The sequence below is a fragment of the Hetaerina americana genome, unplaced genomic scaffold, assembly GCF_022747635.1.
Source record: "Hetaerina americana unplaced genomic scaffold, ioHetAmer1.1.p SCAF_9, whole genome shotgun sequence".
NCBI classification, from domain to species: Eukaryota; Metazoa; Arthropoda; class Insecta; order Odonata; family Calopterygidae; genus Hetaerina; species Hetaerina americana.
Genome location: NW_027287538.1, coordinates 30,125,349 through 30,145,728, shown reverse-complemented (window position 1 = coordinate 30,145,728; position 20,380 = coordinate 30,125,349). Strand labels below are relative to the sequence as shown.

Below are 20,380 nucleotides of genomic sequence, written 5' to 3'. Positions count from 1 at the left end.
AATAATTTTGTACTACGTTTAGCAATAACTCCCACCCCTTGGCTGACTGCCTATCTACATCATGACAATCTAAGAATGAAACTGATTTGATGAGTTGCCTACCAACTATTATTTCTTCCTCTAGCCCCTTCCATGCCTCTCCTACCTTTCTTAATAAATTTAAACGAGTGGAATATTTTATACGTCATCTTATTGGTGCTGAGCATAAATGAGTGACTCAAGCATTCGACAGGTATTATGCACCTGTCCTCTAAAACACTGACTTATACTGCACCAATTTTTGGTGCCTTATCTCTAGATGCCACCGTACCAACACCATAATTACTTAATCCTGGTAAAATGTGGCTTACGAAGAACGCGCCTCCAGTGTCATAGAATGGCTTGAATTCTCAGCCGCGTTTTGCCTTTACCCTTAGCGTGATTGATGAAATAAGAGATTCTTTGGAAAAAGCATGCCTCCCATTAAGGATCGACGCCTTCTTTCCTTGGAGGAACCCATTCGGCCGAAGAAAGTTTTTTTCCAGGAAAGGGAGCTACGTGGTGGATCCCTTGTCCACAGCTCGATTTGATCATCCGCAGGTTTCCACTTTCTCCGGCGGTCAAGCATTGGCGAACTATCCACGTAATATGCATCTCTATATTTTAAAGACGAAACCAGTGATTATCACATAGCTGTAAAATAGTATGTCTGGGTCCATGTGTGAAAAGCACGCAGAATAGTGTAATTTATATTGACAATGGGTAAGTTTGTTCCTTCCATCAACATTGGGAATTAAGTTTGACATTTGACATGAATGAAAATTTTGGACGAAAATCAAACTGTGTGTGTTGTTAATTAGTGGACAGAAGAGCGAAACTAACAGAACAAGGTGGCGACAAAGAGTATATAAATGAAATAGTACAGGGATTTCTTAATGCTTGGGAATTAAATGGGTATTCAGAATAGGCGATAAGCCAACTGACATTATAAATAAGGGCACACCGTGGAAAAGTTTATGCATGATACCATTTAAGTATTTTCGCGCGAAAGCTCACAAAATAGCGAAAAAGGCTGCTTTTCCTATACATCTTTCTCAGAAAAAAATGAACATTTACTGAAATTCTGTTAATTTAATGTTGATGAGACATATTTGAAAATAATTAACTCCATCTATTATTTTTATCTTTCGGCTAGAGCAGTAATATATGAATTTTATTGATTTTCGTCTGTACTTTAAGTAGTTCATGTATATTAACGTTAAAATCACAATGTAGACTACATTATGATTTTGCTGGTGATTTATCACTGTCTTGAATCTCGCGAACTGATAACAATGTTTTTCAGGGTCCTTGTTTATCGAGACAATGATGCTATCCTATCCACAATCCTACTAATTGGTCTTAATCTTCGAATGACACCAACGAAAATCTTAGCCTACCCTCTGTCAGTCTAATACCAACGACGAAGATCACCTGATAACTCCGCGGTTTATTTACAAACCATAGTTATCATAATTATTTTCAGTTAAGTGTCATATGGTGGCACAAAAGTCTAATATTGAAAAATGAACTTAAGTTAACTTCATCAAGTCGCTCACTTTTGAACTGCCTCCGACATGAGGATAATCTTTACAAAATAAATGTACACACACACACACACATATATATATATATATATATATATATATATATATATATATATATATATATATATATATATATATATATATATACGAGTCTCTCTTGAAGAAGGCCTCTGAGAGGGCCGAAAGCTCGAACAATTTACCGTGTGAGTGTCCTTTTAAATGTTGCTATTCTATTCTATTTGTGTTATATTGTGTCAGCCCATATATATATATATATATATATATATATATATATATATATATATATATATATATATATATATATATATATATATATATATACACACACACACATACATACAGAGATTCCTTTAGTTGTTGACTGTAATACTCTCATGTCATGATGAATCTTGTGAATGACCATATTGGCTGCAAGTGAATTGGACAAATATATCATTCGGAGGTTTTTGAAGGAAGTAAAAATAATGTATCCATTACTTTTGTATTTTTGCTCAAAATATTGATGGAATTCTCAAACTAGACCAATTTAGATGGTGAAAGGTAGATACTGAAAAGAGACTTTCAGGAAATGACGTGAAACGCAAGGACTAAACCCCGTCAAAGGGAATGTAGCGAGGGAATCGTTTTACGTAATCGGAGAAATTATATCAGTTCCTCCTGGAGGGGGGGGGGAATAAAATCATGATACACGTATTGGTTGAAACAAGGGACATTTCAGTTATTCTATGAGAGAACACAAGATGAAATAGGTGATATATATTTTCAGAGTGAACACAGAAACACTCCCAAGAATGCTGCTTGACAAGTCAAGGCTTGGAATGAGGACACAACTAGGAAGAGGAAGCCGTTGGGATGACCTATTCTGGTTTTTTTCTAAGACGAAGCAAAAGTTCCAAGGAATGCATAACTGTACATAGACGAACGTTGAAAGTGAAAAATGAGGCTGTTGCACCCAAATGTTACGTGACCGATGACGTTCGGGTCGAAAAGCTCGTGATAAAAATGACGGAATTTATTTTCAAAATATATTTCCTTTTAATTACAAGTTCTGTGGCGCAGCGGTAACTCTGATCCCGCTTACTATTCTGGGATTATACCGTCCGAAACGGCTACTGACAAGGAGTCAGTAGCCGTTTCGGAATAGTAGAATCCTAGAATAGTAATATCCTAGGTGTGCAACTAACTGAGTGACATTACAGATAAAAACTGAATGAATTGTACTACGGAGGAATCGTTATAAGACTCTTTATTTAAGTGACAAGAATTAAAAATTTGATAAATAAATATGTTTAAGTAAAATAAAATTTTAATGAACACCATAAGCCAATTAAAAAATCTAGAATTGAAATTTCACCTTTACTATAGTTTGCCAACAACAATTTTAATTCTAATATTCCAGACTCGATCGATGCATTAAATTGATTAACTGGCTGAAACATTCAGCCGGACACCAAGGAATCCAGGCTCGAATTCTGGTCAAGGAAAATGATTTTTACCCTCTGAAATTGTCGCAATGTAATGCGCAATAGCGGATGACTCCGTTTAAACTTATTGTTGTGGCATCTCCCACAGTTTCTTAGAATTTGATGCATTAACGTTTGTACGCGCTTCTTCAGTATTTCATTGCATCTAATGTGGTCAAATGTTAAATGATGTTTTATTACACAATTAGAACTGATGACACCATGTCCTGAATTTCCGGTTTTTGAAGTTTCTTCAAAGGGTATACATAAGATCCCTCTTTTCGTTAAATGCGCTAAGTCAGTTAGAAAGTTTGAACTATTTGAAGTAACAGGTAAAACATAGAGTGGATCTTGAAAAATACTCAATTGACATGGTAAATGACCAATCATGTACGGCATTATTGGTACACTAGTAATAATAATGAAGCATCAAAAATGTGACTTCTCCCCCATGGAAGTTATTTCATTCAAGAAACCTGCACGCTCACAATCGGTGGAAGGGCCTCCAGTGAGAGACTAGTTAGCAGGTTGGTGACCCTAGGGTCTGTGAGGCGGGTTTTTTCCTCTTCTCGAGTGATGGGTGGGGCGGAGACGGAGGTCATTAAGGGTAGCCGGAAACGGAAAGGGCAAACAAAGGACAAGGGTATGTCGGTGGGATAGGGATGGGTTGATATGGGGGGAGGGGAGAGAGGGCCCAGACCCTTTTTTGGGGCTGGTTTATGTTGGGCGTGAAGTGAGGAGGTCAGGTCGTGAGAATCCTCTTTGTTTAGGGCTTTTCTGCGGTCAAAGTTTTTTATCAAACCTCAACGACCGCTTTCCATCGAGAACAATTCAATCACGGTCATCGAAATCGAACCTGGAAATTATCGATCACATTAATAGTCTCAATTTTCGTGACATGGAACCTTAGCGCCAAAGAGCGCATCGGACAATCAAATATTTGACACGTCAAATGATAAAAATCATTCGAATGCATCACCAGAATCATCACTTTTAGAAACCATCATATGATCGAAAACGACGAATATTTGAACTCAACTGATGGAAATCATGAAACGGTCGAAATCTTTGATTTCGAATGATCGAAAAACTATGAATCGACGAAGTCATCGGAAAAATGAATTATGACAGTAGTCGAATTGAGTTTTAGTTACTATCGGATCAAAGAAATCATTAAAAGCCTTCGAAGGTTCGAATTCATTAAACTGTCCCCTGCTGCACTCGTCAAAATCATCGTGTCCATGAACTCATCTTTTACATCATTTTTCAAAACCCATCGAATCATCCAAGCCATCGCCATCAACAGAATCGATCGAAAAGAATTGAACGGCCGGTGAAAGGTAACTGTGGATCGAAATGCGATGTCTCGAACCATCGAGACAGCCCTATTCCTAACGTGCGCGACCCTATCCCCATCCCCCTATTTTCCCTTCGCGTGGGGAGGATGGGAGGGGGAGGTGGAAGGGTGGGCGGTCGGTGGTGGGGCGGAGGAGAGGTGCACTGGAGGAGGAGAGTGGGGCGGGGGGAGAGATGGATGGAATGGATACCCCTGCACCGGTGAGCGCAGCGGAGAAAGCAAAGCATTCCGCCAGAAGACGGGGAAGTGAAAGGCCGTACCGTCCAGGCTTGGCCCACGGTCACACTCCCGTGACACTCCTTTTTTTATAACCACAGGGTCGTTGATGGATACGCCGCCGATGCAGTTTTAGTGTTTCCCTGAATGAGAAAGGATAAAAAGAGGGTCGTGCCACAGAGATAACGTGTGGGAGAAAGAGGCTCGGTCCTCTTCCGTTTTTTCGCCCAAATTACGTTACTCGAGAGCGTTCACACTCGGAAGAAGGAGTCGTTTCGAAGTTCGTCGGATTCGAAGTCGTGAGTGTCTATTTCGTCTCACCTATTCATCAACAAGTACTCGACGGTGTGTCGAAGAGCTGGGTGATGTCTTGGACGACCAGCTGACGGCAGTGCGAATGTGAAAATCCCTCATAGATCCAAGTGGATACATCCCCAAGGAGACCCCTCTTTGCCTTTACGAGTGCTTGTGAGCCAGTGTGTGACTGTCGGTACCAAAGCGTGAGAGATGCCGCCGCAGGAGGACAAAATGTGTGAGTACACAATAATACTCCTTATGGCAAAACACTTTTCCGAGGAATCGGGGTGAAAACATTTGTCGGGAACGAGGTAAACTTCCCCCGGCATTGCTGGGATACTTCTTCCTGACGAATTTCAAACGATTGTATCCATTGTTATCAATGAGATATTTTGTAATTTTCTAATCTGCTTTTATTTTCCCGATAGATTTCGAAACCAAATCGTAATTGCCAAGGTACAATTCAATGACACATTGTAATTATTACCTTAAAAAAGACGTTGTGGCGTCAAAATCGATCGAAAAAATAAAAGCTGTATAGAAAATTACTAATTTCTAATTTTCAACAACGGATATCACGCTGTTCCACGAAGTTAATCCCGGGAGAGTGATTTGTTTTCAAACACTTGTTTCATGCGTTTCCTACTGAGCGAGTAGCAAAAGTCCTCTCTACATGGTCGAGTTATATTTTCCCGCATTTCACTCATTATTTCATCGTCAATCAATGACGATTTTAATGAAGTTTAATTAATTCTAGGCTGATAGAATCATGGACCGCTCAGCAAATTTATTTTACTGACCCAAAGAGTGTTCAAGAACTAATTCATAAACAGAGAAGCAAAGCAGTCTTCAGATGGATTTTAAACGACTAGGTTCAGAATCAATAAATAATTTTTAAAGGATAATTCAGAATAAATAGTTTAAAAATAAGTGTCTAAGGAGGGATACGATCGCATGCTTTCCCTCCGGTTTTGTTACCCTAGCGCCAGGATATCTTTTCCATCAAATTCAATGGGATGCTAGTAGACGTCCTTCACCGTATCCCGATTCAAAGACTTCCTGAATAACGTACAACGTACCAGGAATATATTTTTTAGCTAACAGACTACGCTGAATCTTAAGACCGCTCCGAATTTTAAGTCTTCAACTCGAATTGAGGTTTTTCTAAGCAATGGACGTGATCGGCGGCTGATTGTTCTGCATTTACAAAATAGCCCGCAAGTCGTCGCAAGGGTGTGTGGCGGATGTGTTAAGACACCACACTCATGCAGGCAAAGTTAATTTTTAGGTCACCCGACCATCTGTGGGTTGAAATACTTCCGACATGATACCTCCGGTCACTAACGTTTGAAAAGTTGACTTATTTTCTGAATATTATATTTGCACTTAGTAATAAGACAGGTGGCATTGCATAAAAGAATTAGGACCCGTATCCAAAATGCGTCCTTCAATACGTTGGAAACTTTATCCTACCCATTCATATATGCTGGGAATAGGAAAACGGACTTAAAAGTAGTACAAATAGTGATAAAATTGCTAAAAAGACCATAATGAATTATAGACGAAAGACTCTAGCGACGTAAATGAGGTTACTAAGGAAAGGTCTCCGAAACCTTGGACGGCAGAACTCGCGTTCGCGACAAAAAAGGTGGAGTTTAAGGTAAAATAATAAATATCTGAGTCGACTATTGACTTAGATTTCCAATCTCTGGCGTTCGTGCCATTTAAAAAATGCAAATAAAAATTATTTTTCCACGTGGGTAAACTTAACGCAGATTAGAGAAAATTATTCAACAAATACAAAGAGATAACAAATATACATTAATTTTTTTTAGTAAGACACATGCCTACGCCTGATGGTTAAAATATATTAACCGCCAATATTCAAACAGAGAAGCAAAAGAGAAAAAAATTGACTTCAAAGATGTTTTTACGCGACGTACCTATGCCATACGTGTTTTTATAGGGATTAATTGCACTATGGTGGTTAAGCGTTAGAGTGAGAGGAGGAACACAGGATTGCGCAGACATGTGGTTGGGAAACATATTTATAAGTGGTTTTTTGTCTAAAAAGTAATTTTAAGCACAGTACCATTCCATTTGGTGAGTGTGCAGCGCGATATTTTCTTGTTGTAAATATCGCAAATCCACATTGTCTGCGAGAATTTTTACTCACCACCCTCGATTTAATAGAAAATCTTGACATATATGTTTAAATTTTCAGTCTGCTATTTTTATATAATCCGCAGTTAATGCACTATACATAGATTAACCAAATCCATTATTCACACTATACACAGCCGTCGGAGGTTTGATAGGTGATGGAAAGAGATTGATAATATGTATCCTTACTGAATAGGCCATTTTATTGGGGCAATTTATAAAGTTTTATATGCCAACAATGATAAAAAAACGGAGTCAGTGATCCGAAAGCTGATTTGATAGGGGAGGTTCGAGTGCCTCTTTGTGCCAGGGGTGGATTCAGGAACTTGTTAGGATGGGTAGGGGGAAGACTAAGACTATGTATAGTGCATTAACTGCGGATATATCTAACAAGGGGAATGAGAATCCGCGGTACATATTTCAACGCGGTACATATTTCATATTTCAACTCTTGGAGTAATTAGTAGTTATAATCAGTTTGCAATGATGAAAAGGAAAGGAAATATCCCTATTCGAACCCGGAACCCTAGGCAAGCAACCTATTTTTCCATAAGACCCTTCAGAGAACATACATTTAGTACGGCAAATTTCATGGCAATGAATAAATGAAATGCTCACAACTGATGTGAGATTTCATTCTTTTCCCAACTCTTCTCACACTATCCATTCGTATTTTAAACACCTTTTCTCTTGATCGCGGGTTTGTAAAACCTCTGCCTGGAATCATTTGTGGTCGTTTATCCACCCACCCATGGACGGATGTGTTCTATGGACGTGATTCCATGAAAGTCATTTAGTTAGATATCTTTTACCAATTCGGATAAGGGTGAATCAAGGAATTTAATGATGACTGAATGAAAAAAGTTTTGTATTATTATTAGTAGTAGTAGTCCACCGTTTGAAGCAGGTTTATTATTATTTAGTAGACTACCATCTAGGTAGTTTTCGATAGGCACGGACTTAACGTCGCTATATTTCTTAGCTCCGTCAAAAAAACGCTCTTTAATTCCGCATACTTCCTTCCTCCGTTCACTCCTTCCAAGATGCTTATCCTATTCTTCCCACTACCTTGCTGATCTGACATTCTACCCTCTCTCTATCTGTCTTCAAAATTCCATTTTCATTCAAAATTCTCTGCATCCTCTTTCCCTACCTCCTTTGGATTTCTCTCAACAATTACCTCTCCACCTAACCATGCCTAACACTTTCTAGTTCATTTTCTTTCATGCCCATTTCTTCTTTTTCATCCTTATGAACATTCACATGTAAAAAGCCTCCAATCTACGTCCATCATCTTGCTTCAACGACCATGTTTTCCCACCGCACAAAATCACACTACGTATCGAAGTTTAAAATCTTTTCTTAACATCCTTGCTCAACGTCATCAATTCACTCTTTGTAAAATCTTTTTCTCCTAACGCCATTTTTTTCTTATACTCTTCCTACTTTGGCCATCTTGCTCCAAAACACTACCAAGATAGGTTCACCACCAGCTCCACCAACCTGTTCCAGTTTATGCCCTCCTTTTTTAACGTTTAACTTAGCCTTACATTAATTTCGGGTATATATAATGGATTTCAACAGCACCGATTGTAGAAAATGTTACCTCGCCGTAACCATTGAAGAAAAAGAGTTTCATAAAATTGCGTCACAGCATTCACCCCCGGACCTAGCATTTGTAATCGCGAGAAACGTGTTTCAAACGAGATCTATTTGTATTCCGCACGTACTATATTTCCCTTCCGTGAATGGGCAATCAATCAAACGACCAATTTAAGGAAACCAAGTTGAAATTCTAGTAGAATGGCCAATAGAAATTAATAGAATTCTGATTTTACGTGCTTATTGGAGTGTGCCCGAGTTTAATTTATTGATGGATCATTTCATGTAAATTTAATACACTCTGCGAGCAAAACAGTGAAATAAACTCCATTTTAAGGTGCAACGACAATTTTGACCATTTGGAACCTTAATTAGTAAAAATAAATACACTAAAACCTAAGAATTAGAATTTTGCCATTCATTTGAAAACTAAGTCCTCACTCACAGATCAAATAAAGCTCACACATAAGGCTTCTTTGAAAAATTCAGAAACAACGTTCTTTTTTTGTTAGTCATCCCACGAATAACTCACAGACTTCCGTGATCCCTTAGTTCTCTTTGTATTCTCACAGATATTATGCCTGTACGAGTACATACCCTCTCTATTGAGTTGTGAGGTTCGTAGCCACTTATTTATTAAGTTACTAGAGCTACTAAAATAAATACGAGTCATTATAATGGTTAATGGCGATTATATAGTCTATAGAGTATACGAAAACGTCACAAAAAGTCTCACATTAAAACATTTTAAGGGTATCGAATCAGTTCACCAAGAATCATGCCGAGGTTCGGCTTTGTTGACCGGTGGTCGCAGCTTTTTCAATGGTATTCCCATCCCTACTCAGGAGCATTGTTAAATAGAATGGATACACTTCTGAATTAGGATTTTTAACTGGACTTAATACTTTTTCTAAGCGTGATAAATGACGCTTGCTTTCTCTCCACCCTTTCATTATTCCCTATGAATCCTCTCTACCGCCAAATCAGCCACATTTCCAATCAGGAAGATTGTGATAGCCAAGTGGGTAGACGTCCGCCTACTCACCAGTGGGGCCGGGTTCGACTCCGAGGCACGAGGACGAGGCTGGGCATCCTCAGCTTCACCCAAGCGGTGAATTTTTCTGGTGCCAGATTTTCCAGGGAAATTAGAGGCGGCACAGAGAAAGGAACTGGCCCTCATACCCCTTGATTTATGAATTTCATACGCCTATAACTCCTACGCTGTGAAGGGTTAATGCTATCGGTGCAACAACTCGCTCGGGACAGAACGTGTTACGCTAAGTACAAGTGTAAAATTACTCCAAAGATTTCTTCAGTTTCTGTGACCATGGATCAACATTCACAACATACAGGGTTCGTCCGGAAAATAAGTGTACTGACTACTGATTTTTTCCCGCCGCTCCAGGCGCGCCCAGCACCGCTCTGACGGGCTGCGATTGGAGGGGGGTATGTTGGTAAGCGACGCTGAAAAAGGCAGTCGGCTCTGAGCTGTGGCGTAGTGAGGAGCTCTGTTAACGCGAACCTCCACGCTCGACCCACGTCACGGAACGCGATGCCGAAGTTTTTGGAGCAGCGTTATTCCATCAAATTTGCGGTAAAGCTTGGGAAATCGTCTACCGAAACTGTCGGTATGATTAACCAGGCTTACGGAGAGTCAGCCATGTCCAGAAACATGATCTTTCGGTGGCACAAGATGTTCGTGGAGGGCAGAGAAGAGGTCGACGACGAGTCTTCGAGAGGTTCCCGATGATGCCTTCGCGGGAGCGTTCCAGGAATGGGAACGCCGCTGGAACAAGTGTATCGACTCACAAGGGTCCTATTTTGAGGAATATTAGCTTAAGATATGTAAAAGTGTAATAAATTTTTTTTCCTGAGCTCAGTACACTTATTTTCCGGACGAACCCTGTATATAATTTGATTTTCGTGAATTTTTTAAACGCGCTCCCTTGAAATTGCATAAGCGTGATCGGAATACCGAGAGACAAATGCAAAAAAAAACAGAGTATAGCAACCAATAGAGTATAGCAGCCAATAGAGAATCTATGGAACATAGATGGGCTATTTCTAAATATTTTTTCGACAAATAAAGTCGATGAACCATGTTAAATTAAAAAAATGCACTAATTTAGAGACTGAGGCGAACCCTGCAACAGAAAATGTTTTTCTCTGAATACAAATTGCATACAAAGTAGTGTTGGGTATATTAGCAACATTCATATTGTGTATTATTGGAGCAAAAATATACCTCAAGGCGGGAAAATATACCCTCCCCCAAATCGGAACCGCTCTCGATAGCAAACCAATATTTTCTTCAGGGAAGCATAAGTTTTCGTCAACACGACGTTTACTTCGCAGATAGCATAAAAAAATTAATATTTGTCCACCTCCCCGCTTGATTAAATATGCTGCGTCACGAGAGTCGAGTAAGCGGCGAGGGAAAGTGAAAGGGAAAATTCACGCGGTCCGTGATATTTGAGAAAGCATGAATGTGGCAAGCGGGTTGGAGGGAAATAGGCCGAATTATACGGCTGTGGAAGACCGAAGACATTGCTCTTTTTCCACGGCCTTTAGGCTCGGCGATCTCTGAACAATTCACGGCATTCTTCGTAGTGGAAGTGGTTTGAAATTATTTTATTGCGACCCAATTGCTTTGTTCCAGTACACACCACGAGATCGGCTCTAATCCTTGGAGTATTTTGTTTTGCGCTGCTTGGGTACTAACACGTGATCTATGCCATTGAAGACTTCTAAGAAATGCATAAAAAAAGAGGATAAGGAGGTTAACACTAACAATCAATCTTAAGTGAAGCGTTGGTTGACGTTTAGAAAGCGTGAATTACCTTCAAACAGTGGCATTGTGAGAAATTAAAAGTTGTTCTGACGACTAATGAATTTGTAGTCATTATTTCTGAAAGTTTAGCACGCGCATGATGGCACGGTATGAAATTTAAAGGCCTTGAATTATCTTCTTTCGTCCGTATTATATGCAAATTCCGTAAGAGAAATATTTTTCAAAGTTCCTCCTTATAATTGATTTCAATCCTTATTCCCACCGCAACATTTTTCTATTGATGTGCAATGGAATTACAGAGATAAATTCGCGAAAGCACCTCCAATATACATTCCAGGCGGTCTTATTCCACATTCTGATAAAAAATTAGTCGCTAGTTTCACAGTGACAGCTTAACTTTCCCTTCAAATTCAAAATCACTCATTTTTGTTAAAGTATTTTTAGCCTATTGAATGGAATGCTAAATCAAATAACAATATCTTATTATTTCATGTTCTTAAAAATCCACCCATAGTTTTTCAAACAGCCCCTTTTTATTCGTATTGTTGTTATTTCGTTAATTCCTTGTTTCCAAATAGGGCACAAAATACTACAAGAATCGTAAATATATAATTTAGAAATAAAATATTTTGCTAATATTTTTCAGACACAACGAACTGAGAGTATTGTTTTTCAGTTTCTGCGAAACAAATTCTCACAAACATGCATAAACTTGAATTCAAAGATGATGCTTGAAAAATAGCATAATTAATGAAAATAGTTCTTCAAGTGATAGCCATGGGGCCACGGATATTACGAAGTCGCTGAAAATTGTATCTAGAATTTTAAAATTGGGTTTTATAGAAAGTTATTCAGTTTTAACAGAAAAAAATAGAGATCATAAAAAATTATCATTATTGATTCATTTTAGCACCTACAGATGCTAAAATGAATCTATAATGGTAATCTAATTTTCACACTGGTATATCAAGAGTCAACGAACTAATTTCTGCCCATGACGTTTTAACTTGGACACATATAGACAGGCACCATATGGGAAATATTACAGTCGGGTTCGCGAGTAAATGAAACACGCCCTTACAAAATGTTATGGTATATAATAACAAATTAATTTATTCCTTCAAATATTCTTAGAAAACCACAAAAAGGACAAAATTTAGCCACAGATTTCCACGAATATTAATCATATTCATGGGAAGGTGATGACCATTCAATGAAACTCGGCTCGAGGATTCCCTTCTGTTATGTGGTCTGGCAAAAGTTTCTCAAATAATAAATTATCGTTTTCCGCAGATCTTCATAACAAAAATCTCGAATTTTATAATGAAAACGATATTTTCTTTTATACGTATGGAGAAAGTAACTGAACAGGTAGATTATTTGAGAATATAGGTTGAAACTTTAAAATTAACACATTCCTACAAATGAAGTGAAATCCTTCACGCAAGCACAGTGATATGCACGCGCAGAATGAAACTTTATACGATCCACCATACTTAATGAAAAATTACTGCGAAGTTTCAAGGCATCGGGAATTTACCACTGGGAGAGATAATGTTCTCCACATTTCGTAAATCTGTGATGGCGACTGGATATTCACCGAAAGTGATTGTTTCATACAGGTGTGAATACGTTTTGGAATAATTTTGAACACGGATTGTCAACCACTTTCAAGTTTACTTCCAATTGTACATCTCTATAATATCTACACCTAACATTTAGTACTCAGAATCACTGCTGACTTACTCCGCACGTAAGCAGCCTTTTCATTGTTAAATCAAGCATAATTTGTTCGTGGAAATCAAAACCTAACGCTAAGTGATGGTATTTGAGTACTGTTGGGATAATAATTCGACCCGCGTCGCTCGTTGTTTGGCGTGGGCCTTCTATGAAGGGATACACTTATGCGCTTACATTTTTAACAATATGTAGCTACGTATTATTCACGAGCTTCCCCAAAGGCATAGGCGTCTTCATTTCTCTGGCGTAATCCAGAAACCAAAGGGCCATTTTCATAATAATGCATTCGCTTACCTACCACGGTAGCAGCACGGTAGCCTAGAGGGTGGAGTGCTCGGTTGCTGACTGCACGGTCCAGGGTTCATGTCCGGTAGATACCACTTCACGATACCACTTAAACCCAAGTCATGTGATTTTCTAGGTAACAGAACATTTTGGGAAACCGAAACACGTGAGAAAAATAGAATAGGGAAAATAATTGTTCCCCCTACATTAAATTTGCGGAATGAGATCTATGGACACCTACCAAACTAATCTCGGGGTTGATCTCCATGGTAGGCTTATACCAAGGTGCGCTCGTGAAATCAAAGAAGGTCGATAACCTTCAAAACATTACATATGTAGTCATACTTAGTGAAACACTTTCTCATAGCGCCCACATTATTTTTTTCACGGTAGAAAAGTCGGCCAAGATTTTTGACCATGATGGCTCGCATCATCGAACGCGTTTCTCTCTGATTAGTGGGCGAGGAATTCATTTTCCCTTTCATTCTACGCGGCCCAGGATCTCGCTTGAATCATCGATTGGAACACCTGACCCAAACATAACACTGAGAAGGTCACCGGTTCGACAATTTTTCGCTGAAATAATGCGATTGAAGGATTGGAGTCAAGCAATCGACCCAGATTATATTGAGGCTGAAATGGGACTGGAAGACGAATAACTCTTTCGCTGTTGGTAAAATAAAATCACTTTGCTTGCAGCTTTCCGCTCGTAAGTACGAGATAAATATTATTCAAGCATTTCAATAAACAGAAGAACGCAAATTAAAAAAATAAATCTTGCTCTAAATATTTTAGTAAAGTAAAATTTTTACATTTGCAATCATTTACGTAATTTTTCAGATGTTTTATTTCTAAATTATGTCACGTTCTAAGGTTTATTATCCACCAGCTTGAGCTGCGCCTAATGAATAACCTATAATTTGACGGTTGATAAATGTTGAAACAAGTAAAAATTCATTTGAGTTCTATTATTACATATAACTCTTTAAAATAAGCATATACATTGCATACGTAATATTTATCTCGTAGTCCTCACAACCCTTAAACCATGGATTGGCTTTGCAACTCAATTTATAATTTTCAATTTACCGTTCTTTATAATGTTCAACTCTATCTGGTAATAATTTTAACCAGGACGAGGGCAGCAAAATGAATACCAATCTCCCATAGCGCCAGAACTATCAAATAGGCAAAATTTGGGAGCCAAATAAGGATAGAATTAGAGTAAACAATTGGTCAACAAGGCTACATAGAGTGCCACAGCCCTGATACGAATACAAACTTCTATCTAGGGATACTTTTGCGTAAGAGTTTCATATAGAGGAAGGGTAAAAGATGCAATTTTATCCCCTTCTCTTCCTAAAACTAAGAAGTAACATTTACCCAAAGGTATTTGATTCAATTTTTATCCAGAAAATTTAATGTCTCTCCACGGCGTTTTATGAGATTAATAATACCATACATAAAATACGAACATTCGCTTCACAGTGAAGGAAAGTAATTCTCGGAAAATGAAACGATCAGCATCGATTATACATACTTATTTGTGACAATTCAATAATAATTTTGCTTCAATAATTTCGTTCATGTACTAAGTAAACATCACTTTCTCTTAAAGAAGCACATTCTGATAATTCCTTGGCTCAGGAGGACTTAGTAAGTGCACACAAATATTGTAACTGGTGCGCTAAAACACAATAAAATTGCGACACGACCAAAGGGACAATATTTTTTGAAAGTTAATGAGAAATTATGAATTGAGTGAAATTTCAAAAAAATACATTAAAAAAAAGCAGAGCAGTTTCCCTATCACAGAACTAATTTGGCAATGTTTTCATGCAAATGGGACCTTTATCCTGGAAACTATTGGTCTTTTCGACAGTTTGAGTAATCCCGAGCCTATTGCGCTAAATTGAAATGAGGAATTCAATGCGTGAAAGACATTTTCGAATATATTTAATGAGCAGCTGAACAATTAGTGGACATCATAACATCAGCAAAAAATCAGAAGGCGCGAGAGGGAAAAAAGAAACTGGCTCTACCGGAAAAGGGAGGCGCTTCTTCGGGCGCCCGGGGAGTGAAATCCGAAAGCGGAAACGGTGAAGTGGCGACGGGATGAAATGGAAAGTGGCGCAATCACTCGTCAAGCGAGCGGGTTATGTTTTGCCTTTTCCATCGGATGCGGCAGGGGGAGGCGTTGGGGCGTTGAATGGTTTTAAATTCCCATCGCGACGCACCCACAGCAGCGGAACCGAAGAAGCGCACGCAACAACCACGGCACTAAAAATTCACGTATATTTCACCTGTATTCGCGGGTAAAGTGCCTCGTCGAAGAGGAGACTCTCTCTGGGAACACATGGCCTCGAGAAGGTTCTTGCGAGAACAGTTCTTTGTCTATTGGATGATAAAGCCACCTCTTGCGCACTATCCCGACAATAGCGATCACATCTGAGACAACTATGCACATCATGAGCAAAGGATGGCGAAAACACTTTGTAGATATCACACAATTGACATATTTCAAGTCCGACCATTTTCGATCTTCACGTGATGATTTTCACCGTGGCGACGAAAACGAGCGAGCGTAGAATAAATCATTTGCGTGATATTTAGTCATATACTTTACCATCCTTCATCACGTAGCATTCAAAATTTGAGCATCAAACGTTAGAATGCGTCGAAATTAGGGGCAATCGCCATAAATGTCATCTCCTGACTCTTTCTGCATTTTTAATTACCTTTATTTTATCAACTCCAATATCCCAAGTTTTTCGCGATTCTAATTTAAAAGTTTTATTGATATTCCCATTTAACAACCTCGTATTTACAGATGGAAAAAATCAAGATGATTTGAAATACCTATAATAATATTGCTATATATATATAATAATCTGCGGGGGTATATATTAATCTTTACTAGCCTATTATGCAGCATGATAGCCTGTGATGTCGATCGGACTACCTGATAGGCCGCATTGGACTAATATGGGGCCGCATTCAAATTCGAGCAGTGCCTCTGAACACCCACAGCTGGACACAAGAGTTGTGATAACCTGGTTACTGAAAAAAAAGAGATGAGGCGGCATCTATGAATCATTTCCTTTAACGGGAACTTTCCCACAACATAAGGTTTAGCATGAAGACATCCGATCTTAAAGGTTGTGAAGACTGTGGTTTTGTTACTGCAACCAATTTTCGCTTCCCACTTATATAAAGGGAACACCCATTGTAGCTCGAATTACATCGAGCCGTGGTCTCCTTAAGCCAATGAGAGCGCTCGCAAATGCAGGCAGGACTGAGGTATTCGCAATGCTCATGCAATACGGCCGTCTCCCGAGGAATGGGTTGTATCGCGAACTGCCATGTAAAAGTACGTCGTGATTTATACGTGGGGGAGAAGGCATTTCATTGCCAATATACAGTATACTACTATTAGGGGATAAAAAAGATAAGTAGGCCTGAAGATCTTTCATCGAGTTATGGTATTGAGTTTTATACGTATAATACATCTCACGCCATTTGCTTTCGTGTAATGCAAAGCAATGAAGTCTCATTTCGTTATTTCAGGAAACTTTCTCCGTTTCACTGATCTCCTTCGCCACCGCTTCATTCCACGTGAAATCATTAAATGTACGAAAGCGCCCCACCCAATTTTATTTTTCTCGAAAGTTACCATAGTTTTAGCATCTAAAATGAGATATTTTTATGCCATAAGAGCATATGAAAATTAATGTTTAATTGTTTTTACCAGACACCCTGAACTCTACGAGAACCATTTGTAATAATGCCCACACGTGTATTTCGGGCTTTTCTGGGCTCCACAGAATTTACCATATTAGTCTCAATGGGGAATAAATATAATTATGATATCATTAAAAACATGTTTGGATGATGTCTCTAAAAGTGTGGAGAGTAAAATATTTCTGACGAGAGATTTGTGGCCGCGAAATAAATAACTCAAATAGCATATTTGACGAAATTTTTCAGATGGCGAGGGCTTTAATCCATCATATTAGACTAATATTTTTGAAAAAAAAGTTAAGCATGGCTGAGTGGAGTTAAAAAGTTTCGTGAGGCATTTATCATGCCCATCCTGGCATACCCAAGGTCTGCTTTCATACAATATTGTTGTTGCCTCGGGTAAACTTAAATATTTCTTTATACCTCACATGCGTACGATCGTCACACCTAGTCTTTCTGCGGGAACAAATCAGCAATGTGAAAAAATGTCGTGAAACTGAGAGGTAAAAATGATATTAAGATTAGTATGCGATATCGTACCGCCGAAAAATTTCGATGAATAGAATTTTTCACGATATTTAATTAACATATACTGCAAATGTGATAAAAGGGAGAATGTGGGATTAGAAAGGGTAGAGGAAGCAAAGAAATGAGCATTTTGGACGACACGAAAGGAAAAAATATACTGATTGGGAGAATTTTTTTGTATTTAAAACGGTTTTTTGATTCCACGCTGCTCGGACGTATTAAGTTCCTGATAAAATAAATGGCATTTAGAGAAATTTGAATACGGTAGAAAATAGTCAGTGGGACTCAAATTTGACAATTGAGTGGTCCGTGAGGTCCAAATGACAGGCGACCGTTGCCTTTGTAAGACCAAGCAATTGTGACATTGTTTTCGAGGCCCAAATAAAGTCAATCGTTCCACGGTTGACTTTAGGTGGGCCTCGCAGACTACTGCAAATAATGAAAATTGCGAAAATCATCATTTACAGGGACAAGACGATTTTTAGGGTCGCCTGAGTGAACGAATGGGGGTTAGGAGAGGAACAAGAGAGAGGAGGAGGAGGAAGAAGTAGTCTGCAAATTGGCCATATGTTTTAACACGTTATTGCCTCCCCCCAATCACATTCTAATTCGCGAACAGCGCGTTAGTCCACGCGCAAGGCCATGATAGAAAGGCACTGGGTGCCAAGACCCTAACCGCATGTGGCCTCGGATTGTGGAGAACTAACGTCGTTCTCGAGACGCGAGAGATATTTTCTCTCTCTCGGGAGAAAGTGAAGATGCCTATGAGAGGTGAGGGATGGGGTCCCTCACGCTCCCCTCCCCACTCATACCTTTCCCCTCCAGCCGCTCCCCCTCCCTACCACACCTCTCTTTCTACCACGGCTTCCCCGCTCAGCTGTCTTTCGGGCTTGACCTGGTTTTACGGCACACGGCAGGCGTATGGCGGTTTTACGGCAAGCATACTATCCCCGCCGCTAGGTGGGAATCCGTAATAGGGATGGACGTTTTTGTCGATGTAAGCCTGCATTGATAATTTTCATTCGATGATCAGTTGCAATTATCTAATGTTTCCCGATTATCGAAAATATCGATGATTTTATTTCGATACTAGACCACCATAACTTTCGAAACATAACCCATATGGCTTGATAGGTAAGGGAAGGCTCACCTAGTAAGAGGCCCAAAGTCGTGTGAAATACATATGTATATCAGGGAAGGGGGGGCAGTTCCTTGTCAGATCTGGTACCCGAACTTAACGCAGCTTGGTTTAAGCTGATTTCCCAAAGGCATCGCTTGGAATCGAACCCGAGTCCTCCGTTCAGTAGCCCAGTGCTCTATCCACAGGACTATTGAGTCCCCTGATATCTGACAAGTCTTTCAACTAAACATACGTGTAAATATCCTTGCATAGCGAATAATGACTTGTCAGGCTTTTAGCTATACCGGATGGATATTAATGGCGAGCGGGATACGAGATAAAATTAGAAAAAATTAGACATTCGAGATAATTTGAAAATAATTTAACCATTCCCGCCTATCGATGAAAAACATTATATTATTTCGAAATTTGATTTGATAAATAAGTCTTTCAAAATTTGAAAATGACCAAACAGAAGCTTACTTAAGGAATAAAGGCTTTTCTGGCATTAAGAAGTTTAGATCTCAATAAGCGAGCGGGTTATAAATTTATATTTCGAGATGAACTATTTTCTGTAAGAATTACTTTAAAATTATGAAGTAATTGTTCCTTTCTATCATCAATTATTAATTTTCCAAAAATCTACCCAAGTAATGATGCTCAAAAACTATCGTAATGTGCAAAAAAAATGAAATAGTATACTTTTTCAACTGCTCTTAAGAATCAGATAACAAATCTATGCAGAAGGCCTAAACATTGATTTCAGATTCTTCCCGAAACTTAATGACACGACCACGCTCCAGACATGTGAATAATGCAAACCTCACCTCAGTTTTTGTAATGAACAATCCAGAGTAACGAAGTTAATGTACATTCAAATTCAGTTTTAAATTTTAAATTAATTCTATTTTTTAATACAATTTATACGTAAAACAACCTCGGGGAAACATATTTTAGTATTATAAAACCGATAGGATGATACGAATATCATGCAATACCTGCTAATAGAGTATGTATTGTCAACAGTATTATTTTCTTCTTCATTTTAATTAAATTGCATGAAAACTCAAGACTTTGATACAAGTTAAGTGCCAATAAATTATTTTGCTTTGATAAAATTCGTTGCTCATCTGATGAATGCAAGAGTAAATCTATTCATCAAAGTTTATGAAAATTACCTTTTTGCGTTAATTTTAGCAAAACTCGGGAAATTATAGGCCACAGTGGATTCATTGTAGAAACTCACGTTAGTCAACTAAGCTAATAGAATGAATGATACGTTGTGCATAACATCTTCATTAGTTTTCCGGCTATTTCCTGCCGAATTCGAATGATAGCTGTGTTGTTTAACGGCGCATCAACATATATATAAGCTATAAGCGCTGGTGTAGAAAAAAAACGCTATGGACCGTTCAGTCGCCGCGGAGAATACCTGGAAGATGACCTTATTGCACAAGGTGAAATCATCGTTACGATCATATGACTATTTTA

General features: G+C 38.7%; 1 protein-coding gene across 1 annotated transcript in view; it reads left to right on the top strand.

The window, feature by feature from the left end:
* Nucleotides 1-4,652: 4,652 nt before the first annotated feature.
* LOC139698820 (uncharacterized) overlaps nucleotides 4,653-20,380 on the top strand; it is a 43,324-nt gene continuing 27,596 nt past the window's right edge. Inside the window, exon 1 of the mRNA XM_071597750.1 lies at nucleotides 4,653-5,154. Coding sequence (XP_071453851.1) covers nucleotides 5,130-5,154 — 25 coding nt within the window. The 5' untranslated portion in view covers nucleotides 4,653-5,129. The remainder of the gene's footprint in view (nucleotides 5,155-20,380) is intronic.